This window comes from Tigriopus californicus, chromosome 9 (assembly GCF_007210705.1).
Source record: "Tigriopus californicus strain San Diego chromosome 9, Tcal_SD_v2.1, whole genome shotgun sequence".
NCBI lineage: Eukaryota > Metazoa > Arthropoda > Copepoda > Harpacticoida > Harpacticidae > Tigriopus > Tigriopus californicus.
In genome coordinates this window covers 5537561-5553174 of record NC_081448.1, presented here as the reverse complement: position 1 = coordinate 5553174, position 15614 = coordinate 5537561, and the positions used below count along the sequence as shown (strand labels likewise).

The 15614-nt window shown below is 39.1% G+C and overlaps 2 protein-coding genes across 4 annotated transcripts in view; one reads left to right on the top strand and one right to left on the bottom strand.

Moving 5' to 3' along the window:
• The window catches only part of LOC131886884 (uncharacterized), a 3698-nt gene extending 1268 nt beyond the window's left edge, over positions 1–2430 (bottom strand). Inside the window, exons 1-9 of one of the 2 annotated variants that reach the window (XM_059235336.1) lie at positions 2145–2430; positions 1972–2062; positions 1868–1902; positions 878–977; positions 730–803; positions 578–647; positions 387–443; positions 234–317; positions 29–146 (exon numbers count right to left, since the gene is read on the bottom strand). In XM_059235336.1, the coding sequence (XP_059091319.1) occupies positions 29–146; positions 234–317; positions 387–443; positions 578–647; positions 730–803; positions 878–977; positions 1868–1902; positions 1972–2047 (614 nt within the window). In that variant the 5' untranslated portion in view covers positions 2048–2062; positions 2145–2430. Of the gene's footprint in view, positions 1–28; positions 147–233; positions 444–577; positions 648–729; positions 804–877; positions 978–1867; positions 1903–1971; positions 2063–2144 lie in introns of both variants that reach the window. The other variant, XM_059235335.1, reaches the window with a different exon arrangement.
• The window catches only part of LOC131886883 (uncharacterized), a 54679-nt gene continuing 39360 nt past the window's right edge, over positions 296–15614 (top strand). Inside the window, exons 1-2 of one of the 2 annotated variants that reach the window (XM_059235332.1) lie at positions 296–461; positions 9597–10290. In XM_059235332.1, coding sequence (XP_059091315.1) covers positions 10245–10290 — 46 coding nt within the window. In that variant the 5' untranslated portion in view covers positions 296–461; positions 9597–10244. Of the gene's footprint in view, positions 462–9549; positions 10291–15614 lie in introns of those variants that run through there. The other variant, XM_059235331.1, reaches the window with a different exon arrangement.

The following is a 15614-nucleotide window of genomic DNA, read 5'->3' as shown; positions in this document are numbered from 1 at the left end:
CATAGATGCATAAGCTCTGAAAACTCACTTGGCTAGATTGTCGCACTCCAAATAGGTGACCTTGATTCTGTGTCTTTGAGTTCCAGCGGCAGCATAAGCAAAGGCAATACTTCCCGCATTACCAGCGTTACCAGTTTCCAAGTACACTGTGAAAAAAGATTGCCTTTAGTGAAACTCGTTTGTCCTCATAATAAGCATTGCACTTTGGATCTTGTTCAGATGCTTTCACTTACTGTGTTGACCGCTCAAGTCACCGCAAACAACAGGAGGATTAACACCGGTTGGGCTCGTCACAGTGATTGAGTCCGTGCAGAGACCTGGAACCCAAAGCAAGTTTATCGTAATGAACAAAAATCTCGTTGGAAAGGATTTGAGTTGAGTCTTACCAGTATCATCGACGCCCATTTGAGTGGAAATAAAATCCAGTCGGATCTGACACAGATCTACAATGGAAAAACCCAGTTGAGTTATTAGGACTTCACCTTTTTCCATATTCCCCTATGCTTGATAACCAGACATGTAGGTAATGCAAGGTATCGTACAAGTTGTTCTCTGACTGGGGTTTCGAAAAACTTACCATCGGATATACGACCAAAATTGTAGGTACAAGTTTGTATGCTTGATTGGAAACTAGGATAACCAGGATTCTGAAAATCGTAAGCATTCATTTATGTTCTAGATGCAAAATGTGGCCCTGATTTTTCTTGTACCACATGGTTAAGGGCTTACTTGAATATAGGTGCAATTATTTTCGACTGTGCTTCCACAATTTGAAATCGTCGATCGACAACAGATGCCAAAACCTAAAATGTTAAACAAAGATAAGTCAAATCGAATGGGAACGTTTTTTTTTTATATAAAAGAGCGTCAGTTTTACCGGCAGCGCAATTGCCAATGGCGTTTCCTCCGGATGCTGTGCACTTATCCTCGGTGGTGCAAGTACCGTGGTCCCCACCTGTTCCAACACAACCCTCATTCTACAAAGAAATGTACACTTTAAATTAGGAACATCATTGGCACTCAGGGAATAATTTGTCCGCTACCCTAACGTTTGGGTTTCAAACTAGAAAAACCATCACAAAAATCACAAGTTTTTGACTAAAATTCTTTACCAACCCTATATTCAAGGGCTAACCAAATCCACCAACTCTAGCTCGTTAGTTGATCAAATAATATATGAAAATAAAGTTAAGTAAAATGAATACGTTTTTCGTCTTGGCTTGGTAGGAATTCCATTCCCAGTAGCAGTCCGGAAGTCCGTAAAAGAAAAAAAAATCAAGTCGGCGAAAATAATGAGCAGAAAAAGCTGATTGATTGGTAAGTTCACATTTTCATTCTCTTCTTTCATCGCTAAAAACATTTGGCTTTGGCGTGAAGGGAATAAAGGTAGAAGTCCGATTTGAGGCACTCATTATTGGTTTGGGGTTTGGTCGTACCTTATCGTCGAAGGGCGAGCCTACACAAAGGTCTTATCAATTGGGCTCCAAGAGAGCTTCATTTCATTTCTGGTGTTTTTGATTGGATGGACTACTTTCAACTTTGCCTGGTGACTTGTGAAAAGTAGTGTGTGAAAAAAAGCAAAGTTTATTAAGATTCAACATCCACATGCCAAAAGATATCGTTGATAAGTCCAAATTGGTAACTTTGGTAAATTTCGAAATAGTAGGTTTACAATAGTTGACTGAAAAGTAATTGCGAACCGACTTATTCGGTTTTGAATAAGCAGAAAAATATCAGTCCCCTAAAGTGACTCTTCTAGTAAATATTCAGTGAAAGAGGAAATGATTTAAGAGTCTAATGAACTCCTTAAGGTGATACACACAACAAATGATAATAATAATAATTATAATAATGCAATCTGAATTACCTTGAACTTGATAACGTTGAAGAGACTAAAAAATTCTGGAAGAGGAAAAGATAGCAAATATGAGAAAAACATAAGTCCAGCAATGCAAAGACAACTTCTCTCACTTGCGTCCCGAGCCAAGCTCATGTCCAACAGGACGAGCAAAATTGCCCAAGATAGGCCCTTCCTCATGGTCCACATACTAAAAAAGGAGTCCTGAAAAATTACCAAGTGATGATTTGAACTTGTCCGTCAATGTTTCCAAGTTCCCAAAAGGCAGTTAAGTCGAGTGTTCTACCTTCAGTTGGCTGAAACGTTGAATCAAGACTGAGATGCCGGATGTGTTCTTCTCCGCGACGTGTTCAATCTTCCTCGAATCGGTCCAGGTTAGACGGGTCGAAATGGTTCTCCGAAGAGCCAACCAAACCACCGTTGTCTGATCATCGTACAAATAAACCAGTTCCCGAATTTCTACTTCAAACCTACTTGGTCGAGAACGCCACTTGGAAAGGTAGAAAGTCCACTGGGGTAGAGGGTTGTCTGCGCCGAAGGAACCAGTTCTCAGACTTGCTGAAGTATTTGACCTATTTGAAAGTTGTTTTGAAGCCAGGCGATTGAACCTGCAGTAGAGATCCCAGGCGTGAGTCAAATGAGTCGAATCATTTCGGGGACACATTGGGATACCAATGCAGGTTAATCAATGTGTAAGATCGAGATGGAACGTTCGTACTTTCATAGCACTTTTAGTGGAGAAGGATTGGGAGTTAGTCATAGAACCATATTTGGACTTGGAATGGAAAGAGGTTGTAAGTATCAATGTTGAAAAATATGCCGTTAGCAATCAGTGAAGCGAGGAACCAAAATGAAAGGACTGATATGAGCAACCAGTCAAAGCCATTCGTTCTTGAAATTGTGCATCAAATATTTGTTCCAAGAATGGGCAACGCCAACTCAGTTGAACGACCTGGTTATTAAAATTTGAAACATCTGACAGGTCCACGCCTCGTTGAGTGAAGTATCCTCGTTAAGATCGTAGGCTCACATTAAACTCTGATCAATTTCATCAATCCCGGTTCGTTTGGTTTCTTAGCAAGGGGAGAATACCATATTCATTAGAGCTTGGCAACAGGAAAACCAGATCTTAAAAACCCAGGTAGATGTTGGGTCGAGGGCTGAGCTAAAATGTGTCTGAAGCAGACAGAGCGAATCATGATGGAAGCAAATCCAATCGGCACCATCTCATTCTGGTGTCTGAACCCGCTTACGTAGAAAATGGAAATTGAGTCTACCACAGATCGAAAAACAAACCTCGACTTGATTGCTTTACCCATTGTTTGATGCACATCCCAATGGATTGGAATGACTTTGATAAATGAAGTAAACTTTTACGAACAAGGAGGAAAATTATCATTTACGCGTGTGTGTAACCAGCATACCAATTCGGGCAATATGTACAAAAGCGAAGTAGAGGGTAAAAACATAATTTATGGTAACTCATTTCTTCGACATCCTTCAACTTCAAAAGTTTTGGTGTTGTTTCGCGTCCACAGTTTCACCTGTAAATGGGTACCCCCACGTGGTTTTTGTGGTCGCAAATTGTGAAAGGCGACAATGCTAAATTTTGCCCAGTTGCATTGAAAATGTGCGTTCACGAAACTATCTGATGCTCTCAGTAGGTGCAACTGGGTCCAAATCGCATCTGAAAATATGCGCTCACAAAACCACGTGGTACCTTGCGTGGCTTGGGATCATTCGAATGTTTTGAAACTTCGTGAGATCAAAATCATAAGCATTAATTAGTCTTTAAACTACACTTCTTTGACATTTATGGCCGCCACAAAAACACATCAAATCGGATAAAGAAGGCGTCAGATATCAATGGCTGCCGCATTGTTGTTTCAGAATGCAAGCGGAGCATGATTGTTAGAGAAAATCAAAATACCTGTACGTAGAACAGGTCTTTCCCGATTGTTTGGGGATGCTTACAATCGAACAGTAGACTTTTTAAGACATATCTTTCATTTATTCCAAAATAGCTCTGTCCATTAACGTGTAAAAGCCTTACAACGCCTAGCCATGTAACTGCCCATTCAATTTTCGAAAGAAGGATCTTTTGGTTCGAAATTGGAGGAATCACGATCCAGTGCCAACTTTAAGCAGACTTAAGTATGGACAAAATAAACCCATCCATAAAACTCGCCAAGGTAACTTAATGGGTGCGTATGGTGAGAACAAAAGATGCTTATTACCCTTCGGGTCAATAATGGTCTGAATGTGGACTAACGAAAAGCGGGGTAAAGATCTTTAACATGTCGTTTTGCTAAACCATTTTCATTCTCGATGAAAATCCTTTCATGGGATAGGTATGGTTTTCAAGTCTTTGACGAAAACACCGAACAACAGTCTTGAAGTGAGGAATTGGTTCAAAACCCTGTATATTTTCAATGCATTCTGATTTAGATGATATAGTGATCATTAAAACAGGCTTATGAACAAAAAAAGACAAACATTCCTTCGATAAAGTTTAAGAACACGCCCAGAAATCCTTTCTCTTGGAATCATGTAAAAGTATGTCAAACGGGGGATGAGATAAACGTCACAACATCCTTGGATATACGTATCAAATGGCTCATTTTTTATCTTCGCTTTTCGAAAAATGAACAAGATTGATGGTCAAGAAGTTAGTTTGGAATTTCTAACTTTAAAATGTTTAAAGGCATTTCGTATTTTCCTTCGAATTGTTTATCCATTTTTTTGCCCATCACTTGACTCAGACCACCATACAAAAGAGTAATCAGGATATCAAACCAATTTCAAAACTGGTTTGATTAACTATATCCCCTTGAAATCTCATCGTATGATATTTGCTCGAGTCGGGGAATTGGAGCTTGGAACTTAGAAATTAAGGCTCGCTTTATTCAGAAAACATGGACAAAAGGGAAGCTATTTTCTCTGTTGCGTGAGTAAAAATTCCCCTGTTGCGTCGCTTTTTGGGTAAAAATTATTTCAAATGACAGAAGTCCCACCTAAGACTTTAATAAGTTTTGGCGAAGAAATTCCGAGAAGTCAGTTTAGATTGTGAAAATGCAACAACATTTATGAATCATGTACACCGGCACGTTTGATGATGGAGTTGTTTTAAAGCAACTTTATCCAATGGAAAATCATGAGGCATTTGCAACATCATATGAAAAACCACTTTCTTGCGAGAAAGAATGTCTCATTGATTATTTCTTATACATGATTGTAGTTACAATTACAGTCAAAACTCTTGGTGATAAGGGCCCATTCTGGGTTGAAGGGTCGCCATTCGAGGCGAATATCCACCAGAGAAACAAGGTTCTTTGTTTTCTATGGGTCGAACCCATGAACCAGAGCTCAACTCGGTCACGCGTTAGTCAACTGTGCTACAACCAGACCCCAAATAAATGAAACGCAAGTGAATGATGCCATTTTAGCACATCAATAATTTTACAATCCCTTTCTTTTTCGGCATGGGCTGAGTGTTTTGAAACGGGCTCAAAAATCACCGTAGTATCCAATCAATGAACCAACCAAACACAATCGTCCCCACCCAATTTGTTTTGCCATTGCAATTATTCTCCTCCAAGGTAGAATATGTACATTGGCAAATGCAAATGATCAAGATAGTATAATGGCGTACATAAACCAGGGTTTGTAGGCCAGGCGATACTTGTCTGGGTGGAATTCACCCTGCTCTCAAAAAATAATTTTATAAGAGTAAACTAGACCAAGCATACCTGTAACAGTTTCTGTAACACACCTTTAAGTAATAAAGGGTCTTGATGATTATACTTGGCTAGTTTGATGAGTTGATGGTACATAGTAATCGGAACTATATGTGGATTTTAATGTCCTGCCAATTCCTCCAAATTCTAGCGAAAACTATTAAGGGAGATAGCCAACCTTCACTTCCTTGATCAATGAAACCATGATTACCACAACTCATTTATTGAAATGTTGCTCTAAAAAAACAATGTAGACTAAATGACATTATCGTACAACGCAGAATCTCTCACGTCATCATTAGCGAAATTAACTCACATGAAGTGGTTGGATCCATCCCAAAAACTTTTTGTGTACATTTTTTAAACTCACTCGTCAATTTCAACTCTTTAACTCGTTAACAAAAATTCAACGCTAACACGATGTTATAAAAAACCCTTTCTTTTTCTTTTTCACCTTTTCCACCTTTTTCCTCTGAAGTGCTGCCTATAAAATCTATGAATAAGGGTTCTATCGGTCAGAATGTGAACCCTTTTTGTGCAGGTTAAGGACCACGTGAGTGGACATATTTCATTGATCAGGAATGCTATCTAAAAATTTGTCCAAGTCTGACTTGAAAGATGCAACCGGATCAACAAGGCTTACGTATTCCCTACGAATATTGGAGGGAAACAAATTAAACATAGAAGAAGCCCGAGAAAGAAGAGAGTTGGACTTCATTGTTCGAACTAACCTGGATTCTCGAGGGCTTGAAGGTGTTCTCAAAACGCATCTTGAAGCCATTTTTTATTCCCTAAACAAAAGTCAGAATACTAGAAAGAATGGGCTGCTCGATGATCTAAGGCGCCTGGATATACTTTTAAGCGCAACAGAATCGACAAGTTCAAACGAACTTAAATATCAAAGTTTTGGTCAATTATGGGACATATTTTGTTGAATAAAAGAATGGCAATAAACTTGAAAAAGTGGCAAATAGCCAATAAAACCTTTTTACGGCCTAAAATCGCATTTGCTAGTTTTCTGCACCCCTAGTCATGATGACCCTTTGGAATAGATTTAGTGGAATAGGTTGATGAATGAAAGAAATCCAAGAAAAATGAATTCGAAATAAGCCTTTATTAATTTGAAAAACAGAGATTGAATAGAAAGGACTTTAGAAAGGGCTCGGGTCCGGATTGGTAAAAAAAACTATTCATATTTGAAAATATTGACACATGGTGGAAGTTCTTGCAAGCACTACTGCCTCATCACTTGAAAGATTTTAAGCGTGCGCAAATCTTGGAATTTTAGGAGCTTGGACTCATGAAAAAAAGATTCAGTGTGAGAGAACCACCTCGCATTATTTATCCAACGTATAGCTCTTTTCTGGAGTATGGTCAAGATCTTCAGTTTCGTACTTTGGCCATAAAATTCAACACCGCACTCCAAGACACTTCGGATAAGTCCATCTAACAGTTATTTCTTTACAGTTTTCGGCACTGACTTGCGAATTCTGTTCAGACTGAAAGTAACTTTTCGAATTTTGTTTGCTACACTCTCAATATGACAGTGACAGTTAAGTTTGCTATCGAGTTGCATTCCCAGAAGTCGTGGTAGAACCCACCTCCTTTAACCTACATCCATTTATATTGATTTTGAAGTTAGAATTACAATTTTTGTGCTTGATAATCATGAATTTAGATTTATCTATGTTTAAAGTTAATTTACTTATTTATAACAATTGGAAGATACGTTCCAATTGCACATTTGTTTCCTCCTCTAGTTTATCAGGTTGGTTTCAAAGCATTGAAGCGTCGTATCATCAGCAAACATAATGCTTTTCAAACTGTTATGCTGAGGCATGTCGTTTATATAGAACAGAAATAAAAGAGGTCCAAGGATGCTGCCTTGGGAAACCCCACATTCGACTTTCAGTTTTAAGGACCTAACATTATTCACCTCGTCACACTGGTACCTCTCAGAGAGAGCTTTTGAACCAAACTATAGACCTACCCCGGAATCCGTAATACTCCAGTTTTTTTAAATCAACATACCGTGATCAACGCAATCAAAAACTTTTTTGATGTCCAGAAATATAGTAAGTGCCCTTTTGTCGCATAGATTAGCAGAAATATTTTGTAGACATTTTTGAACTGCATGCATAGTGTTATATTGCTTTCTAAAACCAAACTGTTCAGGGTAAAGGAGAACCTCTGCTTCTAAAAAATTATGCATTTGTTCATGAACAATTTTCTCTAAAACCTTGTAGAAACTTGGCAAATGACTTAGAGGACGATAGTTGCCAGGTAGTGGTTAGTCACCTGATTTAAAAAGTGGAATGACTTTTGCAGTTTTCCATTCTGTTGATATGTATCCAGACACAAAAGAGTTGTTCACTAACCTCGTCAACGGCACTATTAAAGCTGGAGCTATATGTCTTAAAATTCGTTTTGATAGACCGTCCATTCCTGAACTGTTTTTCGACTTAAGCTCATTGATTACCGCCTTGATTTCTTTACATTTTACCATTTAAATAAAAAATCTCGACTTTTTGGGTAAAAAGTAAAAATGATCAAGTCATGTTTTTGATCCTCTGGAAAACAAACTGATTAAGCAGTCTGACACAGTTTTTATGACACCATTTCGTCCAGAAGATCCTTCAAATATAAAAAATCAAATGGGAATCATGTTTCCTAAGAGTTAGTGGGTAGAATGGATCAGATTTTTTCTGCAGTATCAAATTGAAGAGTCTTACAAGTCGTAAAATTCAACTACCAAGCTTCTGAAGCGGAGTAATGAAGATAATGAAAAGGAGAGGACCCAAATGGAACCTGAGGGACACCCGACTTGACATCATGTATGTCACTAAGGGATCCCTCAACTTTAACTAATTGTTTATAGATATCATTTTTGTAACCATTGCTTCAAACAAGGCATTTAAATAACTTCTAAATGAGTTCTGACATGCCTTGAAGTACAATTACTGGGTAATGCTAATTATGTATCCTCGATAAAACAAAAATTCGCTTTAAACTCAGTATGTCAATATTCTTTTTATGAATTTTGCTTGAAGAAGTGTGCTTGAAAAACATCCTGACAAAATTTCAAGTAATTTGATGCACTTGTGAAGAAAATATGGTTCTCACTCTAGGAATGTTCCCCAAGCCAAATATAGGCATTGTGTAGCCCTAGGCTACATATTGTTCTCTAAATCCATTTAAATGACTAAAAATAACGGAATCCCAATTCTCAACAAATATAAACAACATCTTAAACTAGTTTCGGCACTTCCACCAAAAACCACTACTGTCTTCGCTATTTTGTTGTTTCACTCAAAGATTCGTTTTACCGTATTATTTTTCCCGAGCTATAAGTTTCAGGAAAATGGTGCAACAAAGCGAGGAAGAGGCTAGGCGTACTGGTTGGCCGAAGTTCCAATCTTTAGAGCAGTTTGTGGTAAAATTTCCTCCCCCCCCCTCCCCACATGCTATTCACAAGCAAGTATGTCAATTTTTTTCATATTTGGTTTCGAAACATTAAAAGTAATTTTCATTGAGAAATTGGGGCCTAAATGCAGAGTCTTAGCTATTTGTGATTATTTGTTCGCGCCTTGATGAGGCAAAAAACACTTTTTACTGTTCATGGAACTTTTTTTTAAACATTGAAATGTTTATCTCAAACAAAGCATAACGCCTATGGCGTGGCTATCATTGTTATCATCGTCCTCGTCACTTTTAACATTTTGGCTTTCTGAACTTTAAATATGTTGAGAATTTAAACTTCTTTATTGCATCAAATGTACTTGTACGAAGTACTTCTTAGGCTAGACCCGTCATTTGCGGGTGTACTGTTCTGTACTGTACTGGGGCTGTTCGCCTTTGTGTTATTTCATCGAAATGAGCAAACCCTAAAGCCAATAGCAAATGCGCCTTTGAAAACGTATCTTTAATTCTCTTGTTTATGTATTGTACGAATATATATATAAAATAAAGTTAACCATTTCTATTTGATTCCCTTGTTACAGGACTCATCCGACTTTCCCTCTCGATAGCTGGTTCAGCCGCCCTCTTCGTCGCAAACTGCGGTTGAACGAAAAGGAGTCCGTCGAAAGGGAAAAAGGAAAAAGGAGAACCTGGTCGAAAACCTCCGAGGAGCTCTCACTTTATCCTTCCCACTGAATCACCGCTGGGCCAGACTCGTTCCGTTTGACTTTCAGTCAGCAAGTGTCGTTATTCACGTGCACTCATTTATATTACAAGTGTTAGCCCAATTCGAGTAAACCCCAACCGATTGGTCAAGAAACTAATGCACCCAGGGAAACGTTCTCAGATTATACATTGTTTCGCCTATGTGAAGACAGAGTGAACATGAGTGCGCCGGAGAAACGCGTTTCAAGAATGGATAGGTTCATTTTCATCTCTCAAGCAAGAGCTTGTGGTTCTCATCCCTCCCATGATAATCCTGGTTCAAAACTGAAGTGAACAGTTGACGAGCTGTTGTGAACAAGGTCTAGTGGACTACTTCGATCTTTCATCAGTGACCATTCCGCAATCTGCATTTGTTCATATGTTAGCCAAAAGGTGCACCAGAAAGGATTTTCAGAGCATTCTGCTATACGAAAATTCTAGTACATTTTGATTTTGAATTTGAACGTCATTGATTCACCTTCATCATGTGGAATGTTTTATTGACAATGACGTACATCTTAACTTTGATAGGTGAGTTCCCACTTTCCTCCGTTTCATCCCAGCAAAAATGCGATTCCTGCGAAACTTCTTATGAACACGAAAGAATTGAAATGCCAACCTTTAGCAGTGGCTAACATGGTTTCAATAAATAAAAGATTTATACCATCGCTATCAAAGGAAAGCGATAATGGTTGGAATGCCCTAATATTTGATTTTTTATTTGTTTCTGGTTTCTTCAAGGCAGGTTAAAAGTAAGCAATGCGAATCGATCTTATCGGAGAGGCGAATTTGAGCTTGCAGCGCGAAAGTTTTTGCAAGATGATGCCAAAGAGCTTTTCGAGAGTTTCCAACCAATGCAACCAACACTGTTGGGCTTGGGATATTGGGATCACCGTCAAGTTGCTTGCCTTGCTGGTGAGAGATAGAGTAAGGCCAACCAGGCGGGTTATTATTATCGTTATTATTGGCCAAGTTCAAGTTTCTGTTGCTCGCCATTCAGGTCTACACAAACTTTCCTTGAGGTCAACTCGGTCGGATTTTCCCATCCTCGCCATTGTTTTTGGGAACAAAATAGGGTCGAAGATACGAATGTACGTACGTCGGAGTCGAAACAAATGCAACACAAATGGTAATATCAAAAGTCTAGGGTTGAAGTAAGGCTATCAACGTATCCTGCATTTGATAAGAGGATTATTTTGGGGCGTTCGTAAAAAAGCTAGCCTGATCCAAGTCAATATTTGGCTTGATTGGGAAAAAGGGTGAATATATTGTTTCGGAACAGCTCCCATTTTCAAGCTCGAGGATGACCTTTTCGACTTTTTTTCAAATTAATGACATCGTCTGTCAGGATAGGAAGCTCGGAAGTTATAAATCAGAGTGAAATTGTTCGAATTTGGCCACGCATTGTCCTCTTTGAAAACTTGCTCTTTCCAATATTTCAAATGGTCCGTCCCTCTCTCGGACGGTTTGCTTCAACCCAAGGTTGTTGCATCGTAGATTGGGAACAGTTTCCCTTTCCTATTTTCGTGGAACAGGCCTGAAAATGGGTCCAGGGTAAAAACTTTGCTCTTTTCTCCGCAGACTCCCAAACATAACGTTCAACTGCCTTGGAATCTTAGCTCTGAGGAGCCAAGGGGTCTCGTATTCTTCCACCTTTTCTTTTCTTTACGATCATTGTGGGGTCAAGACTCAAGAGGCTTTTGCAGAAAATATTGGCACGATCGTATTAGAGCCCCAATCTTCGCTTTTTTGTCCCCTAGATCTTGGCAGTACAATATGTCTACAAACCCAGGACAATTCGGTAAACTAGGTTAGAATACGACTGGTTTGTTAAAGTAAATAAGACCAACTTTTGGTACGATGTTTTGATTATTACTTGTTGTTACGTTGTCTTTAAAGAGGAGTGACGAGTTAAAAGATTGAATCGAAACGCCATGTGATGTAAGAAGTCGAATCTATTATTAAGTGAATGTGCGAGATGAAAATAAATTCAACGAGTTCGTAAACTTTTAATGGAAAAAATACTACTCATGGACTATCTCATTCTACTTGCACGAAAAAGAAAGGCGAGTGAGATGATTATGTTAATCTATGGAGAACTGAAAATCGAGCCCGCACTCAAAACCAAGCAAGTCAACCAAGCGTCACAAGTTATTTGTATGATTATTACTGTGCATTCTGTAGCAGTAAATGTGAAGAATCAAAGTGTTATCATTGAAATGAATAGGAAGAGAATCACAACTGAATTCAGTGATCAAAATAAATCAGTCAGTCAAACTTTTTGACAGTCGAAGGACACTCTGATACTCCAAGTTACCATTTTTTGGTCGTTTTTTTCGGGGTCGCGTTCGAGAGAAAGATAAGAATCTCCAACACCAACGTCGATCTTGCCAAGCTGTCAAAATATTTGCGAAATAAATTGAAAAATGACAAAATGGAACGGTTCCGATATTGGGGAATATGAAAAGGATCATCAGCAAATAGTCTATGCATTGGCTGGGCAAAAACGACGGACTGCTTTTTTACTGTCTATATCATGTATACGGTAAACATGTGGGTTGACTACAAAGTTGGTTTTGAGCAGCGGAGGGCACAGCTGAGCGATAATCCACCTTGATAACTTCATATTTTGAAACGATAGGAAAATAACAGAAGTTAGCTGCGTATCATAAATGCGGCCCAAAAGTGTCAAAGTGTGAAAAGAAAGTGTCAAAACAAGAGAGTGAATTTCAATGGGCTCCATTCCATATTCTTCCTTGATCAGTATTTAAAGAAAACCAAAAACCAACAGTTAGTGTTTACCTACAAAGCAGCTAGTGTATCCGAGTAATTCAAGAGGCAGAGAGTACAAGGCAAACATTGTCTCCTCGGGTGGCGTGGTTTTAAACCCCGGGTGCGAGGTGTTAGCCAAAGGGAGGAACGGTGGGGTAGTGGTTTACGGAGTTTCTTAGCATGGGAGAAGTTACTGGTTCGATTCTCCTTCCTGATCGTTCTCTGAAGGATTTTTTTAGATTCTAACCACAATCACAAACGGACAACCAACCTGATAAGGTCACGACTCTGCGTATTGAAATAGCCGCCATCGTTGGCACTCGCCAAGGAAAAAGTTGTTCATAGGTATCATTTTACACAAATCAGGTCATCTCGAATGTAAAAATGTTAATACGCACTTAACTGAGCATAGGATCTTTAGATGTTAATTTGCTCTTCATTTCTGATTTACAATATTGCCAAAATCTGATAAGTCATAACAAACTAGGGTTGTTAAAAAAAGAGAGGCTATGTCATAAATGTACTTTTGAAACAAAATCTCCTTCAGATCAATTTCAGTCAGCTTGTAAATTTGAAAGAACTCGACCTTCTGGAAGGTGTGGCACAGAAGTTCAAAGAAGTTTTAACAGAAAGAGTCCAAATGACTTTGTGTCAGGATTTTTCATTTAAGTTAAGCTTCGATTTTTACTAGCATTCCTCAATATCTATCGACTTTTAGTTTATAAGCTTATATTGGGAATTATGTTTTCAGAGTTTTAATCACTGATTGTGCTTTAAATGTCAGTCCAAGTTTCAGCGTTTCACTGCTGGCTGAATTGAAATGCTGCAAATTGAATTGTCAAACTTTGGCTTTTTCAAGAATTTCGCCCAACACAAAAGCTCGTCTGCGTCAGTTCTGAGACTTGCTTCTTTGGGATTGTATGTTCGCCAATCCGTACTCACAAGTTGAGAGTTAATTTACCAAAACAGTTATGTTACTCAAAACCACTTGTGTTAATGATCAGATTAATCATTTTGGCCATTTTTCTGCAGTTCCGACTAAAAAGGGTCCGCTTATGTCAAATTTCATTCAAGTTGTGAGAACGAATCGGGGAATGTGGGACCCCAAACTAGTAAATCTTGGAACTCGCGTCATCGAGATTCCGTGTAGGATTTTGCGAAACTCTTGAACGAACCAAAGCCTGACAAGTCAATACTCCACTACAGTGCAACATAAATTCCAACACCTACAATTTGTTAATACGTGCCCAAAACCATATTTCAACTGAATTTTGTCAAATACTTAGACTTCGACTCTCAGTCATTTAAAAAAAAGAAGTATCTACAAAGACATGCTTGAGGATAAAACATTCTCCTCATGCCATGGGTTAGTACTGCTGAATGGGCTTAGACATGTTTTGCAAATGAAGTGCGTGGTAACTCCTACTCGTGAAGTCACAGATGGAGTTAGCCTTTTTTTGGTTCAAAGGTCCTCCGCACCCATGAGGTAAAGCTCATGAGTTCCCTTGTGAACCTAGAACTTGGAGTGAGCCTCTGGGTGCCAGCTTAGACTCTCTATCTTAGATGGGAAAGTTTAATCTGGACCGAGTTGTCGCAGGGTATGCAGATTTACTTGCATGCCGCCTCTCATTAGAGTCAAAAGGGTCTTTAACCAACGGAAAACGGTCTTCAAAGAAGCAATAGACTGGGCCCAGGCAGGCCTGCTGGATTCAAACTCACATTGAAGGAGGACATTTGGGCAGCTAGGGATCATGGAAACAAGCCGTAAAGAGGGGGTGGAACGATTTTTGCCGCGTCACTCAATCAAACTGTCTGAGTTTATAGCCTGATCAACAGCTCAACCAACTACTCGCTCTCCGGTTCCACATGAGCTTTTCAACGGTATTTCGGTGTCAGGTGGAACTACCTAATCGTAGGATGTGGTCGGTTGTTATTTGCTCAAAACATGCTTAATGGACCGCTCATGTACTTGAACGCTTGAAACTTTGATATGATTCGCCCATTGCTCTGTTAGAGGATGGGGAAGCACTGCCTCTGAGACAAAATGAGGTTTTCCTTCCCGGGTCTGAGTCGTCACTCAATTTTGATGGATGATATGTCATCTCAAAACTCGTTCCCTTTTTTCCTACCGGACACCTTTGTGGAACAACTACTTTGCTGGGTACAAATTGCCTTGCACCTTTTCAACCATTCAGAAGGGCCCTTTGGAAGTAAATAAGTCTAGCCACATCGTACGTGTTAGAATTCAAGGCCCAAATGTGTGTCTGACATCGGAATTAACGGTTTTTAACTACCCGAATGTCGAACAGAACTTCTAGTCATGAATGCAAAACTTTATCCATTTCCGATAACAATGTGTGTGTGTGTGTGTTCTTTATACCCGTAGGGAACCGACTTGGTTTTTGCGTGACACACGTTTAATTTCTATTATATTCTTTTTCCAGTTCATTCTAGAAATATTTTTCAATGATCTTTGCCAGAAGTGTCTTTTCATGGGTTAGGGTGGCATTAAATAGGAAACTGTCAATATGATTGAGAATGGCATTTACAAAGAAAAATGAGAAGTGAGGATGATGGAGTGCTACGTAAATGTGTTATTATTGTAGACATACGCGTACTTCAAATTATTGTACACACACAAAAATGTCGAGGCGACAAAAGCCCTGAAAGATCATGAATCAAAGAGCTTCAGCTCTTTTTAAAACAAGTACGCGTAGCTCATGTCTTTCCACGGATGCTCATCTCTTTTTGAAGTGATTCCATCTAATTTCGTTATACTTCCCTCCAATTTATGCATTTGCTTTTCTACTCCTCCACACGTTCATTCCGAGCCTCTTTCAATGCTCCACTCAGGGACGTCTGCATGATTTGGACAGGATTCAGTTGTGATTTGTCCACGGATATCTGACTGTGCTGACCCTACTGGAATTGGGAGTATGAAGGAAAGAATCCTATCCGTATCTAGCTGATTAATCTTGTCAACCAACTTCGTATGCTAGCCCCTCCAGTGCCCTTGAAGTCCAATCTGAACCACATGCCTTCAAATGCATATGAAGAGATGGGCCCGTCATGGATCATCCATC